General features: G+C 36.2%; 1 protein-coding gene across 5 annotated transcripts in view; it reads right to left on the bottom strand.

Annotated features, from left to right (window-relative positions):
- Positions 1-26,822, bottom strand: part of WDR7 (WD repeat domain 7) — a 405,254-nt gene that overhangs the window by 334,803 nt on the left and 43,629 nt on the right. For all 5 annotated transcript variants that reach the window (XM_009192785.4, XM_009192787.4, XM_003914404.3 and 2 more), the window contains exons 3-12: positions 25,971-26,077; positions 24,018-24,096; positions 22,569-22,743; positions 19,409-19,485; positions 18,468-18,587; positions 13,699-13,844; positions 12,982-13,084; positions 10,039-10,180; positions 9,604-9,852; positions 8,363-8,583 (exon numbers count right to left, since the gene is read on the bottom strand). In XM_009192785.4, the coding sequence (XP_009191049.1) occupies positions 8,363-8,583; positions 9,604-9,852; positions 10,039-10,180; positions 12,982-13,084; positions 13,699-13,844; positions 18,468-18,587; positions 19,409-19,485; positions 22,569-22,743; positions 24,018-24,096; positions 25,971-26,077 (1,419 nt within the window). The remainder of the gene's footprint in view (positions 1-8,362; positions 8,584-9,603; positions 9,853-10,038; positions 10,181-12,981; positions 13,085-13,698; positions 13,845-18,467; positions 18,588-19,408; positions 19,486-22,568; positions 22,744-24,017; positions 24,097-25,970; positions 26,078-26,822) is intronic.

Here is a 26,822-nt window from a genome sequence, read left to right as displayed (position 1 = left end):
TGTTTGCTGCTGTGGCTCCCTCATTAGACTAAATACTACAAAAAAAAGATATCTTATCCATATCTCTGGTTCTAGAAAGTGCCTGAAATATGGCAGATACTCAGATATTTGCTCAATGAATGTCTAATCAAAAATATGTTGCACCAACCTGAACACTACACTTGAAAGGTAATTCGTTTCTTCCTAGCAATTTTTGCCATTTAAAAATAAATTTAGAGGGCAGTGCATGGTGGCTCACACCTGTAATCCTAGCACTTTAAGAGGCCGAGATAGGAGGATCGCTTGAGGCCAGGAGTTCAATATCAGCGTGGGCAACATAGCAAGACCTCATCTCTAAAAAACAAAAATTAAATTAAAAAAAATTAAATGTAGTCATTTTGAAATTGTCCCATGATTGTGCTACTCAAGAAAAATTAGTTGTGGTGTAATACTCTCTCTCCAGTCCAAAATTAAAAGTCAATTTAATCAGCTACTTCATTTACTAGGTTTAGCATCAAATCACTTCTGACCATTATTAAAAGTAAATTTCATGCCTAATCAACAATATGATTTAAGATTTTAAGGAACCTTTCTAAAACATAAGAATTTCTAATTTTTTAAAACGTTTGGCATGATATCAGCACAGTCAGCTAAGGTTGCAGTCTTTCTCGTTACTCTTAAAGAGGACTCTCACTGCCAGTCCCTTAGCACCGAGTTTTCTGACCTCCTACACAAGAGACAGGTGTATGATATTAAATTGAGGTTTTGCCATTAAAATAACAAAAATTACTTGTGCCAACCTAATATCTGAATGTATACATAACATTCATAGCATGACAGGGTCTCACTCTGTCACCTAGGCTGGAGTGTAGTGGCGCAATCGTGGCTCACTGCAGCCTTGAACTCCAGGGCTCAAGTGATCCTCTCACCTCAGCCTCCCAAGTGGCTAGAACTATATGCCCATGTCACCAAACCCAGCTTTTTTTTTTTTTTTTTCTTTTTTCTTTTTTGGTAGAGACAGGGTTTCACCATGTTGCCCAGGCTGGTCTTGAATTCCTGGCATCAAGTGATCCTCCCAGCCTGGCCTCTCACAGTGTTGAAATTACAGGTGTAAGCCGCCATGCTCAGCCTCAATTTTTTATCTTAAACACAATAGTATAGAATAGTAGTAAAAATTTGGAAAACATACAATTATCAAGAATATAAAACCAGCCGGGCGAGGTGGCTCACGCCTGTAATCCCAGCACTTTGGGAGGCCGAGGCAGGCGGATCATGAGGTCAGAAGATCGAGACCATCCTGGCTAACACGGTGAAACCCCACCTCTACTAAAAATACAAAAAATTGGCCAGGCATGGTGGCGGGCGCCTGCAGTCCCAGCTTCTCGGGAGGCTGAGGCAGGAGAATGGCGTGAACCAGGAAAGCGGAGCTTGCAGTGAGCCGAGATCGTGCCACTGCACTCCAGCCTGGGCGACAGAGCAAGACTCCGTCTCAAGAATATAAAACCTATCAGAATGCACAACTAATATAGTATTGGTACATTAATACATTTGTGCTTTTAAAATGAGAGTGAGAGCTATACTTACATATACTCTACATACAGCTGCTTTCAAGACTAGAAAATTAGCAAGGCTTGAAAGATTATGAACAGGATGATGAAGGATTACGGTAGTAAAATGATGACTGTACAAACCTATTCCTCATCATTTTAAGAGCAATTTGACAATACCTACTCAAAAGCCTTTAAAAATTAATATGCCCTTTTTTATAGCAACTCCAAGTATAAGAACTTATCCTAAGAAATCATTCTAGAGCTACAAAAATATTTAGCTGTACTAATTATCACTCTCACTGTTGATAACAGGCAAAAAAAAAAAAAACTTTTAAGCAACATTCTAAAATGTCCAATAAAAATGAATTACAGAATATCATTTAAAATGATGCTGTGGGAATATTCTTAGTAACAAACATGACCATCTTTAGAAAATATCACTATTTTCCATAACTATTATTTAATTTTTAAAAATAAAATTAATATCAAAAAGATGGTGCCAAATACATAAAAATATATGACAATGTTCTCAAAATCTAAGAGAATTAAGTGTTAAAGGAAAAAGGAATGACACAGAATGTTATGTACATTACATTTTAAGAAAATAATGTTAGTTCTGCTTCCTGCTTTTGCTTAGTTTGTATTAACAAAGTTTGCTCTGCTTGACTTCAGATATTAAACTATGGGTATACACATGGCTTTTTAAATGCAATATTCAAGTTAAATTAGTAACAAAAATCTAGAATCAAAAATGCAAGATAAGAGCAAATTCAGGCAAAAGCTTTCAGTACTTTGTCAGAATCACAGTATGATATATTAAAAAGAATATCTAATTTATTAATTGCTCTTACTGGCTGTGAACGTTAGCCACACTGGTATACATACACTCATGTGTTCTATGCATATTATCATACCTGTTTCTAGGAGCCAGGAATCTAAAACTCGTTTTAATACTGTCAATTGAAGGCGCAAACACTAAGGTTCAGGTTAGATGCCTCACATTCCTGTTCTCACAAATCCATGCTGCCCCCTTCTGGGTATATTTGGAGATTATGTGACCAAAAGTTTAATAAGGTAAATTAAACAAAAAGAATTCATTTTTTAACTAATATATTAAAGAACTTAGCCTATAGGCTTACATGTAGAAACATACTACTGGTACTACACAGTTTATTTTTAGGCATTTTCCAAAATTTCTGTTCTAAATAATTCTAACAACAGAAAGACAGCTCTGAGAATTTAGTCATCAATGCAAACGAGGAAAATAAATAGTAAATATTATAAATAGTTATAATACTAAAAGTAAATAAAACATGACATTTTAAGAAGTTTCCCTACTCCTTTCTCTCACTCTCAAAAGTAAACCAGGCACTAGCTTGGCACCAGGCACTGAACTGGGCACTAGCTTTCCCTTTGGTTTTAATATTTTTACTACCTATACATGTATCCAAAAACATGCAGTATAGATTTGTGTTTTTAAAATGTAAATAAATGGTATCACACTGTATTACACACACAAAGGTTCCATACCACAAACTGTACTTCTAAATCCAGCTACCTGCCACAATTGAAAATCAACTAAGAAAATATGGATAGTGTCGCGTAAAATATCACCACAATTCAAAAAGTTGGAAATATTCTACTGGGTCATTAGTGTTATTTTTTAATTTCTGAATTTTCACTGCTGTCAATCATATCTATCTGGTTTATTAAGGAAAATGTTTTATAAAGTACTCTTGATATTTTAAAATAATTTTCTTCCCTTAGTATTTTTTCCAAAGTTTAGTTTCTTTCTCTAAGAGTAACCTATGTGGAAATAAAGGAAAAATTCCTGGGTCTTGGACAGTAGACGCCTTAATGCTAAAATCTATAATAAAAGGAGAACGATAAGTAACAGGGAAAGGTAAAATAAACTGGGAGGGAGGTGGAAGGGAAGATGTCAGATCATCTCATCTGTTAACTACATAATTCTAATGATGGAGCCTTGGAGGAAGTTTTCTGCTGCATCACTCCAAAGGCATTAAAAATAGCTGCCTTCCCTTTCACCAGCTCTCTTCAGATTCCCCAGGCAACTGGTACACTCTTGGCCTCCCCTATCCTAGACTTCAGATTTTGCTAATTCACCCAAGTCTACCTCTTACAGCTACTCAGATCTGAAAATCATTCTATCTCTAACCACGCTGTGTTGCGTAAATTTTGTAGTTGTCAGAATAAAATTAAGCTAATATTCTATAGTTCTGAAGCATTAAAACATTGTAATACAGAAAATATCTGAAGGATTAATAAGATGTTGCACTCAAGGTTAAGGGAACCAAGAAGCTGGAGAACAGGAGAGAAAGGGAGACTTGCATTTCCTTAGTAATTTTTATACCTTTTGCATTTTATACTACATGCATAACTATCTATTTATGAAATATTTTTAAGGTACGATAGTAAACAGTCCAAGTACAGATGAAAATTTAATAGCCCAGTTTAAATTTTAGCTGTATTCAAAAAAATGTTTCTAATACATCTCCTATATCTAATATTTGAAGTGGCAATATAATTTAATAATAACATAAAGGCTCCACTTTAAATTTGAATCCTATTAAAATTAGTAAGAACTGTCACATCTGAATAGCAATAAATTATGAGAAAACCACTCATTTAAAAACAATAAACATAACTTGGAAAGATAAACAAAAATGGTATAGGACTTTATATCTGTCTTATAATTTTTATACTGCGAACAGCTTTATTTCAAACAAATGATATAGTAGTTTGTTTTAATCAAGAAACTGAACCTTTACATTATATACTTTAAAAAAAATAGAAATGGCAAACAACCTATTATTAGAAACCTCAAAACCACAGATTCCAACACCTCTCAAAAAGTCAATTATGTAGTTAGTCAAACCTCTCAGGTCTTTTCAAGTAGTTTACCAAAGCTCCTTGTTTCTCTGGGTACCTATAATATGCCTCTGCCATCATTCACCAAAACATTTGTGATTTATAGTCCGCCTGTACCAGGCTTAAATACTTGCCTTATCCTCCTTCTAAAATGTAAGCTTATATTTCTTGGAACATTTAAACACATTACTTCCTCAACTGTTCTCAATAACCCTTCAGAACAACACAATCCTGAATTATTTCAATGTTTTATATCTTAAAGGGTACCTTCAGATTTTTTAATTTTTTTACATTTTAATTCTTTAAAATAATCCATATTAGGTAAAAGCTAAATATCAGTTAACCAGACTATTCAATGAATCAATACTGAATTTTAAAGATCTTTTCCTAAATGAACTTTTGCTTTTTTAAGAAACAGTATTGGCCAGGCGCAGTGGTTCATGCCTGTAATCCCAGCACTTTGAGAGGCTGAGGTGGGCAGATCACGAGGTTGAGAGATCGAGACCATCCTGGCCAACATGGTGAAACCCCGTCTCTACGAAAAATACAAAAATTAGCTGGGCATCGTGGCACATGCCTGTAGTCCCAGCTACACGGGAGCCTAAGGCAGGAGAATCGCTTGAACCCGGGAGATGGAGGTTGCGGTGAGCCGAGATCGTGCCACTGCACTCCAGCCTGGTAACAGAGCAAGGCTCCATCTCAAAAAAGAAAAAAAAAAAAAGAAAGAAAATGAAAAATAAACAATATCTTTAAAAAATGAAAAACAAAAATCCTTTAACACAAAATAAAAGGAAAAATCTATTCAATTTAGGTACTCTACATAACACCATATTTGGGCAATATTTGTCATCATTGAATATGCCAATTTTTTTAAGTAATTAAAAGTCCCACTAACAAAAGAATAGAAAAATAGTTCATTAAAAATAAAGCATACAAAACCACTTAAGTCTGGCACTAAATTAATGGTAATCTATAGTAGGAATTTGGAAAGACTTTTAGATAAAAAGATATTTTAAAAAGCTCAAAAATGAAGGAGTAGGGAAAGAAAGGATGACAAACACCTAGACAGCAGAAAAGTAAGTACATGTTATTTGTCTACTGACATGTATGTGGAGTTGGGAAAGGAGGTCTGGAGTCTGTCTTCAGAGCTCATCTCCAACTTCCAGCTGCAGCATCTGTTCTACCTAGCAGACAGTTTTTCATTTTTTGTTTACTAGCTACCTAAGTTAGGAGACAAATAATGAATTATTTTGTTGAGTACTTTTTCTTAACAACTTTGTACATTTTAGGAAACATGAAATGTGACTATAAAGTAAGAAAGGAGAAATCATCAGCCTTGTACATTCTTACTCACAGTTAAAGCAATTTTTACACACAACTGACATTTCTCGGTTTTAGAATATCTTTCCTGAACAAGTAATTACAAGAAATCAAAACTCAGCTTCTATCTGAATTTACCTAAGATAAAACCCAAAACTATTCTAATAAACAAAACAGATGACAAACTTTTCAGCATTTATCTCTAATCATTACTTTTGGTAAATATTTATAATCTTTCAACTACAAATAGCTGATCAACTATTTCAACTACTATTGCCCAATCACAACTTTTAAACAAAAATAAAAATACATTCTGCTAAAAAGAACAGGACACTGGGTCAATTTATGAGAGGGACTATTCAAGCATTAGAATCAGTATATGATGTAGCAAACTCTAATCTCAGCCACACATTTTCTAAACATTTAGCAAACATCAAACTCTTTGCTTTTTACTAAGCAGTTAGGTCCTTTGATCTTTAAACATACTTGCCGATGTGCATAAAACCACCTAACCAGCTAACTGAACAGGTTATTAACTAGTTAGTCATTATTTATTTGTTAAATTACCACATAGCTAAAAGCAAGTATCTTCGTCAGTATTTTTGAATAAGAATTTTAAATTTTCTTTTTTCTTTTTAAAATTTCAATTTTTTAAAATTTAACTTTCATTTTAAGTTCAGGGGTGCATGCACAGGTTTGTTACATAGGTAAATTTGTGTCATGGGGGTCTGTTGTACAGATTACTGCATCACGCAAGTACTAAGCCCAGTACCCATTAGTTATTTTTTCCCAATCCTCTCCATCCTCCTGCCCAAGAAAATTTCTATTGTTAAGCATGTAATAACTAAATTACAAATTGCAAATACATTATTTTTCAAGTACTAGACTTCCCTGTCCAGATCACTTTTCCTCATATTCTCCAGGCCAACTACCGCTTCTGGCTTGCCCAAGTCTAGTAGGGAGCCCTGTCTCCATTTAGTTGCATAGATGTCTATTAGTATTTTATTTACTACATTTTATTTTTAAATACAAATAGTCAAAAGCATTTCATTATATTAAATATCCACTTGAAATTTTTTAAAAGAAATTTGTTTAAAAAACACAAGGGAATATATAAGTTAAAAAATGTATAATGAACATATTCAAACAGAGAACATGACCTTGTGTAAACCATTCCAAACTTTTAGTCACATTTGTAATTTAAAGAAAAACTATATCTTATTCTATCTAATATTCCACTATTTTAAATATTTTATTCTCTCACACACACACAAAATCAATCAAAACAGAAATGGTTGTTCTAAACTGGTATAGAATTATCTAAATAATCCATTTTTGCATTGAAAAATTAGATATTTCACCAAATGTGCATTCAGAGAAGAAAACTGTCATGTTTCACCATAGGACATAACTACTAAAAAATGAAGTTTAGGAGAGGGGTTGTAACAATACCTTAATTTATTAATGTAATTACAATAATATCTATTTCACCAAAATAGGACATAAAATTGGTTAAATAAATACATGGCAATTTTTCACAGTAAATAAGAAATTAACAACCTAATTGGAAGAAAGGAATAAAAAAGAAGAGAACAATTAAGGAGGTAAATTTGCAAAGCTGCCAGGAAAAATAATGAGAAACATTAGTACTAGGATTTCTTACAAAGCCATCAATATCAAATCAAACAAAATCTAGCACTGGCAGAACATGGTTGATAAAATAAATTATCAGGAAGATTAATAAGCAAGCAGAAAGGCCAAGAAAAATTTTGTATGTTTGGAAATGAGACATCTTGTAGATACTGCAGCAGACACACCAGTTAAGACTGTTTTCAATTTCAGTAATAGCAGAGCTGATGACAGTGAATGAATTATGATAAGCATGACATGTCTACAAGATGATGTGTCTATATGTGCACACAAATATGTGAGTGTTGGGAGATAGTGATGATGCACACAAAGATGACTAATCACATGAATAAGTCCCACGATTAATAAACAGTAAAAAGAAGTGCTGTTATCAGTCCTAAGCCTTCCTAAAATCTCATATTTCTATTTATATGACATCATGGCCTACCTTAAAATGCATCACTAAGAAAGCAATCTGGTTCCACAAAGTTATGATGAAATTTTCCAAAATCATAATCAATAACTGTCAGGCTTTGTCTCCCTTGTTACAACAATTTTTTATTTAAATAAACTCTATTGATAAGTATTTTGCTTTGACCAACATATACATTCATTGTCTTTGCTCAGATGGACCCAAAAATAATGAGGTTGTACAATGTCTTCAGACATACTTAAATTCTTTTAAAACATAAAATTGAAACTTCATTTAACACACATTTTCTCAACTGCTGCTATGTTTCAGAAAGAAGCCAGACCATTTTGAAGCTAGTAACAGGAAAAAACACTATGTCCATCTTCTGTTTCTATGTGCCCCAATAGTTAATGCCTGTAACTTCGCCTAAATGTTACTGTTATTTGAGTTTTAAAATTGAAACGGTTTTCTTAATTCTCTTGTCACACTTCCTTTACGTTAGTCTAGATTCCATTTACACTCCTGATAGTAATGTAACTTGGCTCAACCATAGTGAAATATTCTTTTATATAAATCAACTTACACTACAGTTTTCAGGTGGAACTAGAAGTTGAGTAATCTCACCACCATGAACACAGAAGATGTGTTTCATTTCTCCAGAAAATATGTCCCAGATTATGACCGAAAAATCCACACCTCCAGATATCAGGTATCTTTGATCATACCGAGCTGAGACCTGATGAGGATACAGCAAACATGTGACTTTGTTCCGATGACCACGGAGTGTCCTGTGAGGTGGCCAACCTGTGAATGAGGGTTTGGATTTAAAATGGGAAAATTAAAGGCCCACCAAGTTTCAGTAAGTAAAAGTAAACACGAATGTTTAGAATAGCTATAAATTATATCACAGCAAAGGCTTCCAATTTGATCTTCTAAAACCCTAATTCGGTATCCACTAGCCACGTGAGACTACTGAGCACTTGAAATTGGGGTGATCCAGATTTCTATGTGCTGTGAATTTAAACTAGTCATGAGATTTTGAAGTGTTGACATAAAAAATGTAAAATATTTCATCAACAACCTTCATATTGATTAGAAGTTAAAATGAAAATAGTTTTTACTACATTGGGTTATATAAAATATAGTCAATTTCACCCGTTTCATTTTATTTTTTAACATAGGTATTAGGAAATTACAGGTATGGTTATATATATGGTTGACATTAGATTTCCACTGGCTGTTAGGAGGCAAAGGCAGATCACTTGAGGTCAGGAGTTCGAGACCAGCCTGGCCAACATAGTGAAACTCTGTCCCTACAAAAAATACAAAAATTAGCTGGGTGTGGCGGCACATGCCTGTAATCCCAGCTACTTGGGAGGCTGTGCAGGAGAACTGCTTGAACTTAGGAGGCTGCAGTAAGCCGAGATCATGCCACTGCACTCTGGTCTGGGCAACACAGTGAGACTCTTTCTTGGGGAAAAAAAAAAAGAGTTCTACTGGATGGTACTGTTATGGAGGATTTTCAGAATTACTGGTAATATAGTAATTATTTAGTAATCCATAGAGATAACTAAGAGATGAAACTATTAACATATATCAAAGAGATAAAATTGGATACTTTATTTACAGTCATTACATAGTATTAATTCCAATAACAGTCAATGAATATTGTATCTATGCATTAAACTCTACCAACTACATAGCACCCCAGCAACTAACTACACTGATTCATTGTATTTATTTAAAAACAAAGAATAGAGACATTTTCACTATCAGGGTAAGAGCTGTCAAAACACTTTAGACATAGAGAGTGCTTTGGTATACCTCTTCTGAGCATGTGTTCCCCTTGCAACAGCTGCACTATGGCCGTCTGTGTGGCAGGTACAATAACTATGCTTCCATCTTCACGGCCACAAACAAGTCTTCCATGTGCTGGTATGTACACACTTGCAGTTACTTTAAGAGGTTCATTGCTATTGGGAATCACACTCAGCTGATCTATAATTCCAGCAGGACAAGGATTCAGTTTATCAAATGCCTCTTGCAAACTAACAGAAGTTGTCATTGCCAGCCCTGTAGAGGTTTGGTTTTGTATAAAAGAAAAACATTTGTGCATGTTAAAAAAATTTAAAACATTAAAATAATGTTGATTGATACAGTAATCAAAGAAAATGATATATGCACATTATGAATGTGTTATTCAGTAGTATTTAACATATCAAATTAATTAAGAAATTGTCATACAGGATTTACTATTACCTTCTTCACTTTCCTGTTTATCAGCTGTGTCTGATATGTTCCAAATATTCAACCTTCCAGAAGAATCACCCTGAATTAATAGTTTATGGAAATATTCTCTGCATCCATAGAAGAACCGAGTAACAGGAGGACAAATTAGCAACTGCCAAAAAAAGTATTTGAATATCTTTAGCTGTATTTTTAATCAAAATATTTCACACATTAATGCTTTTCAAACAAAGGCGTTAGGTAATTTGTCCCAGTAGCCAAGTTGAAAAAGTGTATATAGCATGATTATTCAACAATATTTTAAAGTATTTCTATAGCATTAACATACATGTCAACTAATATTCTAATCTAGTATAACATACACATTGAATGAAACAAAAACAGCATTTACAGCCTTTGTCTAAAATTAGTATTTATGCTACATTTCTCCACTTTATAATAACTCATGTTTAGCCACAATAATGCAATTTAAGTGCCTATTATTAATTAACACAGAGCTATGTTTTCTTTACCAAAAAGAAAAGTCTTCACTTAAGAGGTCAAGATGAGAGAACTCACTAATCCTAGCTTTTTTTGCCCACTCCTGATTAATCATTAAGAATAGCAACAAAATCAGGGCACAGTGGCTCATGCTTGTAATCCCAACAATAAGAGGGAAGATCGCTTGAGGCCAGGAGTCACGGCTCTGGGCAACAAAGCAAAATCCTGTCTCTACAGAAAAAAAAAAAAAAAAAAAAAAATTTTGCCCAGTGTGGTGGCACAGGCTCATAGCTCCAGGTATTCAGGAGGCTGTGATGGGAGCATCACTTGAGCCCAGGAGTTTGAAGCTACAGTGTACTATCATTTCGCTACTGCACTCTAGTCTGAATGACAGAGCAAGACCTTGCCTCAAAAACACAAAATGTAGGCTGGCCACAGTGGCTCACACCTGTATTCCCAGCACTTTGGGAGGCCGCAGCGGGCAGATCACTTGAGGCCAAAAGTTCAAGACCAGCCTGGCCAACATGGTGAAACCCTGTCTTTATTAAAAATACAAAAATTAGCTGGCAGTGGTGGTGTGAGCCTGTAATCCCAGCTACTCTGGAGGCTGAGGCAGGAGAACCACTTGAACCCAGGAAGCGGAGGTTGCAGTGAGCCGAGATCGCATCACTGCACTCCAGCCTGAGAGAAAAAGGGCAACTCCATCTAAAAAAAAAAAAACTGAACAAAAACTAACAAAACTGAACTATCAAGCTTGCGCAATTAGAGGACCCCATTGTTAAAATTAGTATATTTTTCAACTAACAGAGTATCATTTTTTACTTGCTCATATTTTCATAATCAATTTGAAACTAGTCTATGTTAGCTACCAACTACCAGGAACAAAAACCATTCATTAGGGTCTTATGTGTACTTTTATTTTCAGCTTAAGATTTTGTGTCTTCAATGAAGTACTATCTGAAAATACTAAATATCATGGTGGACTTCTACTAAAATTCAGAGGATTACTTCACAAATACTGGAAAATTAAAGAACAGAATCTTAGCCTGAAAATCAATAATAAATTTGACTTCAGTTTTGATAATTATAGTTAACAGTCTAATTACTGTATTCAAATACTGGTTATCAAATACAGTAATTAACAGCTAAAAGCATTAGCCAATGGAAACTATACATATTAAGCATAACCAATTGTTTGACTTACTGAATTTTTTTTTCCTTTTGAGACAGGGTCTCGCCATGTTTCTCAGGCCGGAGTACCGCGGCATGATCACAGCTCACTGCAGCCTCCACCTCCCAGGCCCAGGGTTCCTCCCACTTCAGCCTCCCAAGTAGCGGGGACTACAGGCGTGTACCACCACACCATGCTACTTTTTTTCTTTTTTTTTTTTAAAGATAGGGTCTTACTATGTTGCCCTGACTGAAATTTTTAATTCATAAACTATATATTTAAAAAGGAAAAATTGCTACAGCAGCTGTAATAACCGATATTCTACATTTCAACATACCACAAAATATATGTATTTAATTTAAAATGTATTAGGGAGTTGATATTTAAAGAAAATGATATGTATTTTTTTGTTTTATTTTGCTTATGTATTTTTTTATATAAGTCATTATTCCTTAGGTTAATTGGAAGTGACTATCTAGGTTGAAGAGCAGTAAGTAGAAGTTTGAGTAAAGAACAGGCTATAGATGATCTTAATTGTACATAGATGCATAAATTCTATATATTCAAAATATTCATGGAAAGAACAATTCCCCTCCCCTAGCCATCCTGTCATACAAATGTGAGACGTAATGTTCAGAATGGTAAAGCCATGGAAACCTAGAACATCAATTAAAAAAAAAAAAAAACACTTCTGCTTTCAAAGCCAAAGCTTCCTCCTTACTGCTCAATATAGAATTGAAAACCCAGTACTAACTGCTGTTACTTCAACATTAAGTGGATATTAAGCACATTTTCAGAAATCACAATAAACTTTTCTTTTTATAGAGAAAAAATGTTTTACTCTTCATTTCTCGTTTCTAATGATCTAAACTGCTACACGATTTGGTGGAGGCACTGCAATGCCTTGTTCAACTAAGGAACTATTATTACTCAGCATTAGTACATAACTATGTGTGCTCTTCTAAAATTATATCTGTCACTATGTTTATAACTGCATGATAGTATGTAAAATAATTTACACCATCAATATGAACTTCATCAAAAAGTCAATTTCAATATGCAATTAGCATAAGATCACTTGTACTCTTAGAAAAACGAACGTTATTTCATAGGCATAGTATGTATTTTTAAATAAGCAGATTTTGAAATGTCCTTATAACTGATTATCTCAAAATGTCTTACATCTAACACAGTGCTTTAAATTGTATCAAATTTTTTAAACCTGTCAAAAGACAACAATAAATACAGTTGTAAAAGTCTTTCAATGTAACTTTCAATTATAAATGATACCTCAAGAATTTTACCTCTTTATCTTTTCGATCCAAGAGGCTATGTTGCACAGGAGGAATCAAATTTTCAACTGCTTTCCCCACATCACTGCGGAATGAATCACTGGCTGGAAGGCAACTGAAAATGGACAAAATGCAATATTCAATTAAAATACTGACATTAAATATTTTATAATTCCATATGACAAGATTTTTTGGTATGGGACAAAAAGGGGCTTTTTAAATGACAGTTAATTTCGTGCAGGCATTAAATTAAATAATTAAAGTTATAAAAATGTTTTCCTTCGAGACGGGTGGATCACGAGCTCAGGAGATCGAGACCATCCTGGCTAACACGGTGAAACCCCCTCTCTACTAAAAAATACAAAAAACTAGCCAGGCGAGGTGGTGGGCACCTGTAGTCCCAGCTACTCGGGAGGCTGAGGCAGGAGAATGGCGTAAACCCAGGAGGTGGAGCTTGCAGTGAGCTGAGATCCGGCCACTGCACTCCAGCCTGGGCGACAGAGTGAGACTCTGTCTCAAACAAAAAAAACAAAAATTGTCCTTCAAATAAAAATCCAACTAATTTTTGCGCTTAGAAGTTAAATTGGAATTAAAAATAGAACTTAAGAAGTTCTGAAGTGTTTTATCAAAGTTAAATATTTATACTATTACATTTTCTTAAGTTCAGGTTGTACCCTAAATTCTGAATCTTTTACTTTTGATGAGTCCTAATTTATTACTTACTCATACCTGGCAGGTAGTTTGTAAATATAACTTTGCCCATTTTCTGTCCAAATGATGACTTTATCTGCTGAGACAAAGTCCCCTCCAGTCCATGTCTGTCCATTTTCACTAGGACCTGAACACAACAAGGAATAGTCTCCAGCATCGAACACCTGCAAGGAAGAAAGAAATTTACAATCTACTCCATGATACTATAATAAGTAAGATCCAGTGACATTTCAAGTTTAAAAAAAAAAAAAAAGCCTGGAAATACATTTAGAAAACTCAGTTTGCTGCATCAGATAAAGACAGTTTGTCATTAAGCCCTGGGAAAGGTCACTGCATCAGATAAAGACAGTTTGTCATTAAGCCCTGGGAAAGGTCACCTTCAATAGGGAAAACACAACTAGGCCCCTAGTTATGGGTAAGCTCCCTGTGGACAGGGAACAAACTGTGACAAGTGGAACATGGGCGCTCTCCCTACAGGAACAGTTATCCTCAGACTTTCTATCTAGAGAACGTATTCCATTAAAAAATTGCAAATAATAGGGAATCAACCTCAAACATGTAGGCTTGAGTCCTGTTTTACTTCTATGTCTAGGAACAGCATTTCTCTTTTTTTTTTTTTTTTTTTTGAGACAAGGTCTTGCTCTGCCACCCAGGCCAAAGTGCAGTGGCACAATGAGAGCTCACTGCAACCTCAAACTCCTGGGTTCAAGTGATTCTCCCACCTCAGCCTCTCGAATAGCTGGAACTACAAGAGCATGTCACCATGCCTTGCTAACTTTTTTATTTTTTATTTTTTGTAGAGACAGGGTCTCACCATGTTGCCCAGGCTGGTCTCAAACTCCTGGGCTCAAGCGATCCTCCCACCTTGGCCTCCCAAAGTGCTGGGATTATAGGCGTGAGCCACCTTGCCTGGCCCAGTAACAACATTTCTAACAATAAACTCTGGCATGAGAATAACTCATTATTATAAGGGAATTACTTTGTTTTACATTATTTCATCAACGTTCTAAAATACTATAGTTAACAGGCTCAATTTTACTGTGTAATAATTTTCACATATAAAATTCAAATCCCTATAATTTCACCTGCAATAAAGGTTACTAACCTTATAGGGCTTTACATTTGCAAGGCACTCACTGCAAAGTTTACAAAGTACCTTTACAATTATTATCTCAAATGCCCTGAGAATCATCGCAGGTGTTACTATTCCAGTTTACAGATAAGAAATGGACACAAATGGCCGGGCGCGGTGGCTCAAGCCTGTAATCCCAGCACTTTGGGAGGCCGAGACGGGCGGATCACGAGGTCAGGAGATCGAGACTATCCTGGCTAACACGGTGAAACCCCGTCTCTATTAAGAAATACAAAAAACTAGCCGGGCGAGGTGGCGGGCGCCTGTAGTCCCAGCTACTCGGGAGGCTGAGGCCGGAGAATGGCGTGAACCCGGGAGGCGGAGCTTGCAGTGAGCTGAGATCCGGCCACTGCAGTCCAGCCTGGGTGACAGAGCGAGACTCCGTCTCAAAAAAAAAAAAAAAAAGAAATGGACACAAATAAGGATTTGATCAACTGCTCAAAGTCATGTGACCAGTAAGTGATAGCGTTGGAACTAAAAGCTCTGCTCTTACAATTTCTAGCACAATTATTCTTTCTATCACTTTCAATATTTAAAAAAAGTACATTAAATGTTGTTAGAAAATGTTCTCAGGAGGAATGAGTAATTCCTCATTCCTCAATAGCTCAGAGGTTTTATTTTACTTTTCTTTAAAGAAAACAATGAAGTTGCTTGTGTGGAGCCTTGAAGTTAGAACACATCTTAGCTGCATTTACCATGATTTCTTACAGTATTTATTAGCGTGTAACATGGCACTACAATTACAGCCAAGAAAACTCCAAGAATAATGAAGGGAAACCAGTCCTCCAGCCCTATTATCTGTTAAAGCAAATCATAAAACTATAAAAGTTAAAACAATACAGTATTAATTCATGAATGGGCAGACAAATCCAGAAGACTGAAAACAGATTCCAATAACGTAGGAATATAGTACATTATCAAGGGACAACAGACGAATGAATTATTCAACAAATGGCATCAGGAACTGGGGGGCAGTCCATCTGGAATAAAAATAAAACTGGATCTACATCTCACAATTTATACAAAATAAATTCCAGATTAAAGATTCAAAAGTATGTAAGACGAAACCATATAGGGCTGGCGCGGTGGCTCATGCCTATAATCCCAGCACTTTGGGAGGCCAAGGCAAGCTGATCACTTGATGCCAGGAGTTCAAGACCAGCCTGGCCAACATGGTGAAACCCCTCTCTACTAGAAATACAAAAATTGGTCAGGCGTGGGGGCGCATGCCTGTGATCCCAGCTATTTGGGAGGCTAAGGCAGGAGAATCCCTTGAACCTGGGAGGCAGAGGTTACAGTGAGCCAAGACTGCACCATTACACTCCAGCCTGGGCAGTAGCAAGACCTCTCAAAACAAAAAAATTAAAAATAAAACCATATAAAAATTAGGGGAAAATGAAAGATTTTATTTTAATCTCAGCTTATGGTAAGCCCAATTGTAAACTTCTTCATGATAATCAGTATCTTAAAAAGCCATTTTGGTGGGTTGTAGTACTATCTCAGTATTGTCTTACTATAATGATTAGTGAAGTTAAGCAACTTTCCATACATTTACTGGCCATCTGGCTTTCATCTTTTGTAAAATATTTTTGTACAATTTCCTGCTGAGTTTTCTGTAGTTTTCTTCTCGATCTGCAGGAGTTGCTTTTTTATAAATACTAGACAATTCTTCATCATTTATGTATATTGCAATTATCTTCTCTGACGACGTGAGTTGTCTTTTTACTCTTATGTATGCATTTTAAGAAAGAAAAAGCTGTTCTCACGTAATTATAAAATGTTTATAATGGACACAAATGAAACTGGTACCAGATACTCTACCTGGAAGGGAAAGGGAAGTTCCAGCGGGGGAAGAGACACATTTTTCACTATGTCCTCTTGCCCTTTTTTTCTCCCCCCAAGACAGAGTCTTGCTCTGTCACCTAGGCTGGAGTGCAGGGCCACAATCCCGGCTCACTGCAACCTCCGCCTCCCAGGCTCAAGCAATTCTCCTGCCTCAGCCTCCCGAGTAGCTGAGATTACAGGTGCGCGTCACCATGCATTGTTCATTGTTTTTTGTATTTTTAGTAGAGATAGGGTTTCACCATGTTGGCCAGGCTGGTCTCAAACTCCTGACCTCGTGATCTGCCTGCCTCAGGTCTCCCGAAGTGCTGGGATTACAGGCGTGAGCCACCATGCCCAGCCTGTTTTTTTTATTACTATTTGCATGTGTTTTAAATTTTAAGACAAAGGAAGAAACCCGTAAAACCTACTCTAAGCAAGCAGCGGCTAGCTTTTCCTAATTTTATTCTAATATAGTAAGTGACAACGATAAGGTTAAGATGCTGCTTCCCTAGTCATTCCTTTCACTATATGGCCCATCCCCTTGTGTTCAAAGCTCAGGAAACCAGCCCATTCCAGGTTCGAATTGTGAGACAGTATAGCATAGTAGTAATGAGAGCGGCTGCTGCAGTCAGATACCTGATTATAACTCAGCAACTCCGCTACCGTTTATATAATCTTTGTCAAGTTATTTGTCCCCTCACTGTCTCAGTTGCCTCATCTACAAAATGGGGAAAGTAACAAGTCCTCCTGTGGTAAGCAGCCTCTAACAGGGCCCCAGTGATCCCAAACCCTGGTATTCACACCCATGGGTAATCCTCTTCCCTGAGTGTAGGCTGCATTTTGTGACTGTTTTTAAAGAACAAAATGTAGCCAGGCATGGTGGCTCATGCCTATAATCTCAGCAGTTTGTGGAGCTCAGGCAGGAGGATTGCCTGAGCCCAGGAGTTCAAGACCAGCCTGGGCAATAGGGTGAGAGCCCATCTCTACAAATAAATTCTAAAATTAGCCAGGCTTGGTAATGTGTGCCTTTGGTCCTAGCTACTCAGGAGGCTGAGGTGGGAGGATCCTTTGAGGCCAGGAGTTCAAGGCTGTAGCGAGCTATGATTGTGCCACTGCATTCCAGACTGGGCTACAGAATGAGACCACCTCTCTTTAAAAAAACAAAAAACAAAAACAAGAACCTGGGTAATAAAACATGTTTGTTGTTTTAAACTAATAACTTTTGGAATGATTTGTTATTCAGAATTAAATAGCTAATCCACCTAAGCTCAGAGAGTTGTAAGGACTAAAAGAAATAATACATGGCAAGCTTTGAAAAAAGTGCTAGTCACAGAGCAAGTGTCCAAAACATGCTATTTTTCTATTACGGAAATATTAAAGTCTGGCAATGTGGAAGTAATATACCTCTTCCATCATTAGCTCTGAAGTGATATGAGAAGACTTTCCAACTACAAGAAGCCAGGGAAAATATTGACTATTAGCTTCAATAACACCCTACAAAGAAACGTCCAACCTGTAGAAAACTCCCTACCACTGCTTATGCTGTACTGATAAGATAGTGACTAAAACAGTAGCAAAAAGGAGAAATAAAGACCAATGAAATACAGTCTCTAACTGAATCATTCCATAAACACAAACAAAAAAAGACAACTATATATAGCCAAGTCCCAACTTCTCAAAATGTGATATCAAAAGCAGACATGAATTCTAAAATGGCTAAAATAGGCTTGCACCAAGTACTTCTTTAGGGTTCTTTGGAAATCTTGGAAATCTGATAAACCAATGTCTTGAAGGATAAAAATACAGCTTCTTATTTATATAATTATCTTACCCTCCAATATTTGGAACACACAACCAAAAGTGACCTTTGTGTAAATGCACAAAAAGAGATGCTTTGGCAATTCTGACAATAAATTGGTTTGGATTCCTCCTCAAATATTGGCTCAGTATCCTGAAAAGAGAAAGATTTGTAAAACTTTAGGAATAGCTTGATTGTCAATTAAAATTATCACTCAACGATAAAGGCAACAAAATGAAATAAAGGCATCGCTTCATATGTTCATCATTTTGGCCCCTCAGGTAAGCGCCAAGGCAGTAAAAAGCAGCAAAGATCCACCTTAAAAGGAGCTAGGCACAAATACTGTTGCTACAAAATCCCCTGAGATTTCAATTCTGATGAGACTCAGAGTATCATCGCTCTAGTAATGACAGATGATAAAGTCTTCCTTAATCCTAATTTTTGCAGCTATATGTGCTTTTAAAAAAATCTAATCAATTCCTCTATCTTCTCCTGAATTCCATGCCTAAAAATTCCCTAGCTGAAGAGAGTAGCATCAAAATTGTCAGACTTGATCTTTCTCATTGATAAAAAAAGAACAACGAATTCAAGCCCAAAGAACTGAAATAGATGATAAAAATGGCTTTGTATATTTTTTGTGGTGATTTGCTTTATTTTTTTTCCCTTTGAGTCAATCTAAATAGAAGCAGTTGAGGAGGAGCCCACCTCTTTTATGTTTCACCTCATCTTATCCTGTGCAATATGTTTCTCTATTTTATATCCATGATAGAGCAGATGTTACCATTAAAAGTGAATAAAAAATTCACTCCCACGGCATAGTAGGGAATCTTTCATACTCTGCCTATAAGAATATTATCAAAAAATAATAGCTTTTTCCTTCCCCCTTAAAAAAAGTGGAAGGAGCATATCATTACTAAAATTTTGAACTACAGAGAATAAAAACAGAGAAATCACCCCAGTTTCCTTTTTCTCACCTGCATGTCACTTATTTCCGAGGTAACGATCCAGACCTTCAGGATGCCAGTCACTGAGAGTGCTACCACCGTGTCCTCTAAGATGAGAAGGGACAAAAAGGCAGCCCAGGTTACGAACATAGCACGCTTTCTTTCTACATATTAAGATGTTTTGCTTGAATGAAATTAAACAATAGCATGTTTTACAATTGGCAGAAAAACACAATTCTCTATTTCATGAAACAGAAACCAGGTTTTGAAACACCAGTTAATAAAGATGGCCAACAACTTAAAATTCAAGGAAATTATTTCTAGCTAATTGAATTTTTTATTTCTAATCAAGAAGTTTTTAATAATTTCAAATGTTCTTGATCACTATATTAACAATGAACTTTTACACTTTGAAATTCACAACTTTTAATGCTTTATCACGGATGAGCTCAGGCACTTTATTTCTTCAAGGCACTAATTTCTCCCCCTTTTCCACATCCCTTGCCACCTTCCAGATATTTCATTGCACATTACATCCTCCACAGAGTGTGATCCAGAGAAAAATATGACATAAAATCTAAGTTCCTAAGCTTCGAGTAAGGGACCAGTGACAGCACCAGGGTCACGTACAGGAATTTTGAGAGGATGAGCATTGGAAAGCAGTCAATGTGGGCTCCAGAGTGAGGGAGAGGAATGTTAAAAGCAAAATCACATTTTTCTTCACTAATTAACCAATGAACTTTAGATAACAAACTATCTTAAATTCAGTTTTCTTATCTGGAATCAAATATAAATGAATAACAACAGTACCTATTCTAATGGGTTGTTATAAAAATTAGGACACGCCAAGGGAAAACATTCAGCACATACTAAATTCTCAATAAAGTTGAGTTATTACTGTTATTTTAAAAATTGTTATCTTTAAATAAAAACCTTATCAATATCACACAGTTCTCTAGGCACTGTAAGGCATTGGAATGAATTCATTGAAGTTACATTCTATTCTGTTCAGACTACAGTGTATACATATCCAGAAGGAGTATAAAAATTTTAAATATGCAAACTGGTCACAAACATAGATCTTTTTTAAATAAAGGATTCATTGTAACTAATATTAGAGACAAATACAGGAATGATTAGTTCCCTTTTGCCTGGAAAATTAACGTGAATCTCATTCTCACTGTTATGCTTAGGAATAAAAGAGTAATTATCTAATATGCATAAAAAACCTCTCTGAGAAGGTTCACATTAAAGAAGCCTGCTCAATTTTATTTTACCAAACATCTCCCAAATATATTTGACCAGAGATCCCACCTTTTTGACTAATACCTATTAACAAACTTCAGAACCAATACTCTGAAGAGCAGCAGCAGGAAATGAAGCCAGTGCATCCACTCTTCCCACAGTCCGCTTCAGTGCAGGCCTGCGCCACTCTCAGCTGGGCTACTAACCTCCTAATTTGCTCCCATCTTTGAAGCTTAAAGCATAAGTCCCTTCAGAGACTGCCCATCACCTACAGTGAGAGCCTGCAAGCTACAGCTCATGAGTCAACTCCAGCCCACTGGCTGTTTTGGTAAATAAAATTTTATCGGAACACAGCCAGGTTCATTCACTAATGTATTGTCTGTGGCTGCTTTTGTGCTACACTAGCAGAGTTGAGTCGTTGAAACATGGACCATACGGCCTGCAGAGCCTAAAATATTTCATATCTGGCCCTTTATAGTACAAGTTTGCCAACCCATGATCCACAAGGTGAATTCCCTAGCTGATACACAGGGATTTCAAGACCTGTCTCCTGCCACCTCTTTCAGCCTCATATCCTGCCACTCCTTCCCTCATGCTTCTTGCCCCAGAAAAAGATAGTCTATAGTTTCACACATACACCTATCATAATTTTAATGCTTTTGTACCTACAGACTATCTCCTCTGCCAGAAACATCCTGATCATATGTCTGCTAAACTCTTCCTCATCTTCCAAATCCTAGATCAGACTTCATCTGATCTGGACAGCCGTCTACTGCCCTCAGTCAGCCTCACAATCAGCCATCCTCTCCACACTATTTTTCCATCTTGTACACTTTGCACTCTAAACTGTTATTTGTTTATATATCATTGTCCTTCACTAGAATTTGACTCCCATAAGTATTAATATTTCAATCCCTTGCACCTGGAAGATCGTAGGCATTCAATAAATATTTGCTGAATGACTACTGAATAAAAAGCTATGTGCTGATTTTCCAACCCTAAGAGGTTACAAATGGAAAGCTCCTATAAAGTTGAAGGCAATTCACTAACGGGACACAGTGTAACACAATGGTTAAAGTAACTACTCCAGGGTCCTTTAGCAAAGACGACATCACCCTAACCCTCATCATTCTCCCCATCTATACGATGAATATTAACAGTACCTATCCCACTATTGTGAGAATTGATCATATGTAAATGCTTAGCATTCTGCTTGGTACTGTAAACACACAGTAAATAAAAGTCCTCATGGTGATGGTGCTGGTGATACTGGTGGTAGTAGTGGTGGTTATTGACCAGCCTCTATAGGAAGCACATAACTATGAAGCCATTTGAAAGTAAAAGAATGCTCCTTAAAAGGCTTACAAAAGTAGACATTCAATGTTCTGCATTAACTACTGCTCTTTTCCTGACAACTTTACTTTTGCTTTCATGGTTGTTATTGAGAGGTTTCAACAAAAATGAAGAAAAGATAGCAATATTTATTGAGCATCAAGTACATATCAGCCCCTTCCAGGGACTTTCATTAAATTTAACTGTGTATAATCTCTCCTTTTTCACTATCTCCATTTGAAATGGAAACATCTCCTATGCCTCGTAAGCAAGTGACAGAACCAGGCTCCAGAAAAATACAGGTAAAACTACAGTTCCTCTCAAAGGTAAAACTATACCCCCAAAGGTTAAGATATTCTTCCTCCACTTCAGATAATCACGCAAAAGCTGGTGATCTATACATCATGGAATGGAGATAAGCCAACAATTAAGCCTTCATTCAATCAAAGATTTCTTTATGAAGGAGGAAACAGACCATAAATTATTGGTGTAGTTATTTATTAAATAGAAGAATATATCTCAAAGTATTAATTTACAATAAATTGTAGAATGTTATAGCAAACTAAACATTAAGTCATGGTACTAAAGCTCCTAAGAGGCATAATACACTGACCTTGTGTTCGGTGGGATCGAATAATACTCATGGAGCTAATCCAGTCTGGTGATATCTTTGATACTAAGGAGTATAATACTTCAAGGCTGGTAGCATCCACAACAAGGATTTCAGGGTAATGTCCGTGGCATAAAAGCCTTCCTTCTCGCTGATTCCCAACAGAGAACTGGTAGAACTACATTCATGCCAAAAGGAAAAAGATTTCTGAGTGTTCTCCTTTAATTTATATACTTGATTAATATGCATTCATCAAGGTTACTACAATATTCTCCTAAAGCTCAACTTCTTCAGTAAGAATTTTAGATATTTACCAAATGGTATATATTATATGGGTGTATGTGCACACATATATATTAAGTTATACTAATATTTTTAAATAGCTAACAAAAATTATTTTCCTAACATCTTATCCTCCCTTTTGAACTATTTTGAAACAGAATTCATGATAATTGTTTTTATCCCCCTCTAGCATCTAAAACAGAACTGTTGAATAAATTAATAAAACACCTGAATAAAATCAGCTTTACAAATCACATCAAAAGGGAAACTCAGGTGGGTCACAAAAATAACACGAATTTTAAATTAGTAGAAATAGGGAAATATAGGCTTATAATTACTAGTTATGCAAATACAATTTAGAAGGATGATTGATGTTCAAACACAATCAGGGCCTCAGCTTCCTTACATGTAAAATGACATACTCCTATTTAATATGTAAGCGTGTCAGGAGGACTAAATCAAACACAATACAAGAAATGCCTACACCGTATCTGCTCAATAAATGTGAGTTACCTTCTCTTCCTTTCCCATTGAAACCATAATTGATCATATTTTTAATATAATTCATAATTTTCCCAACACTCAACACAGTAAACAATTAGTAAACTGAAGTACAGAGAATTAGACAGCTATGAAAAAGTAAAAACAAATACCAGGAATGTAAATCAGAAACTACAAATTCCTGTGTAACGCTATACATATTAAGACAGGCATATGAAACGGTCATGTCTTCTGAAGAGTTGGAAAGTTTTCAAAATACATGTTCAAGGACCAACTGCACGAGCAATAAAAAAGATACGGTCCAAAAAGTAGGTCAATTTGTGTCAATCACAAGTGGAATCACAAAGGCTTTTGCCAGGAAGAATTCCATTATTTAGGATCAAGAGCATTTTCCCAATTAGTGAAGGGGCTCTCACTTGGGTAACCAAGGTAGCCCAGAACAGCAGAAGCAGCAGCAATTTGCTTGCCCATTAGTCTCCTCTCCTTTCTTACCCTTCCCAACGGTACCATCTTATGAGGAATACTTTTACCACTTCAATTCTAGTTTACTCGTCCTATTACTACTACCCACCATTTTTCATCTAAAAATATAGGCTCAATGTTTTAAAAATATTTTAAATTATATACTTATAATAGTTTGTGCTTAGAGTCACAGAAATAGATACTAACCTGTATGCCAGTATGTGTGCAAGCTAATTTTGTAAATTCAATACATCTGCCATCACTTACATCCCAGAGGCACATCTCTCTATAACACAAAATAATGGTCAGCTTTGAATGTGACTTTTTAAAGCACCATTCAACTTTGTCACAGTGATTTAAAATTAATCTTCCATTAAAACTAATATATATCAGAAAAAGTAGCATAGTCACTACTGTTGTTCATCAAAATTTCCAGTCCTCCCTCCCACCCTCCTAACACCCCTTCCAAACTGCCCACCCCCCACCACATTCCACATCCTTTCTAGGCCCATAATAAGACTGCATTTCCTGGTTCCCCTGTGGTTAGTGAAGTCTTGTAAGTAGTTCTGGCCAGAACCAATGCAAGGCTTTCCAGAGCTCTGTTCCAGAGACTGGCTGCTTCACACAGAGGTTGCTCCCTCACTCTGAACCTCAAAGTAAGGATAACAGTGAAGCAGAGTAGAGGCCTCAAGTGACACATGAGGGACAAGTGACAAAAACAAGAAATAAAATTCCAATTTAAACTACTGAGATTTTATATTTGTCATCCAGGTAGCTAGAGAATTTCAAACTGCAAAAAACAAAAGTTAAAGTCAAGTGAATTCCAAACTTTTACAAATAAAATACAAGCTTCCAGTTTTCATGCTGTATTTATTATAATTTTACTGAATGCATACAAAAAAACTAGATATAAGATTGAAAGATATAACATTGAAAATTAGAAATGTCAACATGCCTTGTCCATTGAAGAAATACATTTAACAGAAAAAAACTAATAAAATGCAATGATTCTGATATTATTAGGGTTTTCTTTAAGATACCACTTTCTATATCTCACATGGTATTATAGAAGACAATTTTTCAAAGAACATTCAATTTAGAATATACATTCTAATGGGAATTATCCTTTAATTCATCAACAGCTATTATATTTTTAGCTTATGCTGCTTCTTTTTGTTCCAATGAATTATACAAGGTTCTCTTCAGTGGGGAGAACAACTTCTGTTTTGTTTTGCTTTTTTGAGACAGGGTCTCACTGTGTCACCCAGGCTGGAATGCAGTGCAACAATCATAGCTCACTATAGCCTCAATCTCCTGGGTTCAGGTGATCCTATCACCTCAGCCTCCTGAGTAGCTCAGACTACAGGTGCACACCATCGTGCCCGGATAGCTCTTGTATTTCTTGTAGAGACAGGGTTTTGACATGTTGCTCAGGCTGGTCTCAAACTTCTGTGCTCAAGTGATCCGCCCATCTCAGCCTCCCAAAGTGTTAGGATTACAGGAGTGAGCCACCACACATAGCAACAATTTCTTATATAATTCTCTTCAAGTTCCCCAACTTTCTTCAATAGCATATTGTGTAAATATATATAATTTTCTAAGCACCAAAAAATGTTTTTAAAACTTTTTTAAAATCTTTTTAAACATTTAATAACATTGGGCCCTACAATTACTGTGCAATGACCTGCCTCTCTAAGGTGAGCTGCATTCTGAGACTCTGGAACACAAATAGTTATGTTAGTGTGTTAATACATATCCATATAATTTCATGAACTTTTTCATGGCATCATCTTCAAAATTTATGCTAGTCTAGCATCATTTAGGTTTTTAAAAGGAAATCTCAAAGTTGTCTGGCAACTCAGTAAAAACAACATGGAGATGAATGATCGTGCTTTAACTTTTATAGTATTCTGAGTTCCTCAAAAGCAAACTGAAGGACATAATCATAAATTACAATCAAATATTATAAAATCATTAACACAGGTAAAATTTACATCCCTAAAATCAGATTTTCAATATCTACCTTTAGACAATAAAAAGCATTTATTTAGGAGATATTCTAAAAGAAAAAAAAAATACTAGTTTTTTTTTTATAATTAGTTATTATAGTGCTAGTTATAAAGACTCACGAGAAAAACAGGCAAATGAGAAAATACTTACCCACTTTCAGATGCACTCACAATATACTGTTTGTCACTGGAAGCACAAGCTTTCGACAAACAAGTGATTGACGCTGTATGACCAAACAAAAGTGCTCGAGGATTAATCTAGAAATGCAAAAATATGCTAGTTTAAGTACCGAACTTAAAAATTAATCTTTTATTTGAGTGCCAGCTTAGCCACAGTGCAATAGAATAGGTAGACTGCTAAGGTTTTTTATTCTAGCCCCTGGCTCTTGCACAGCACTGCTGGAGCTACCTGCGAGAACTTCTAGCCCTGAAAGGAAGGACACAGGCCTGGCTGGCTTCGCTACTGGCTGACTGTAGAGACCCAGGGCCTTAAACAAATAAAGGCAGTAGTCGGGAGTGGTTACAACAGGCCTTAAGCAAAACCTAGTGCTATGCTGGCTTCAGGGCTGACCCAGCACAGTACTAGTGAAGGTGGCCACAGGGTTGCTTGTGTCATTCCACCCCCTGGTCCAAGTGGTTCAAAACAGAGAGAGAGACTCCATTTGTTTGGGGGAAAGGATGAAAAGAGAACAGCCTCTGCCTGGTAAGCCAGAGAATTGTCCTGAATCTTGTCCAAGACCATCAAGGCGGTATCTGTACGAGTCTGCAAGAACCACAGTGCTGCCGGGCGCAGTGGCTCACGTCTGTGATCCCAGCACTTTAGGAGGCTGAGGTGGGCAGATCATGAGGTCAGGAGTTCAAGACCAGCGTGACCAACATGGTGAAACCTCATCTCTACCAAAAATACAAAAATTAGCCAGGCATGGTGGTGGACACCTGTATTCCCAGCTACTCAGAAGGCTGAGGCAGGAGGATCACTTGAACCCGGGAGGCAGAGGTTGCA

This window comes from Papio anubis, chromosome 19, assembly GCF_008728515.1.
Source record: "Papio anubis isolate 15944 chromosome 19, Panubis1.0, whole genome shotgun sequence".
Lineage (NCBI taxonomy): Eukaryota > Metazoa > Chordata > Mammalia > Primates > Cercopithecidae > Papio > Papio anubis.
This window is presented reverse-complemented; position numbering and strand designations above follow the sequence as displayed.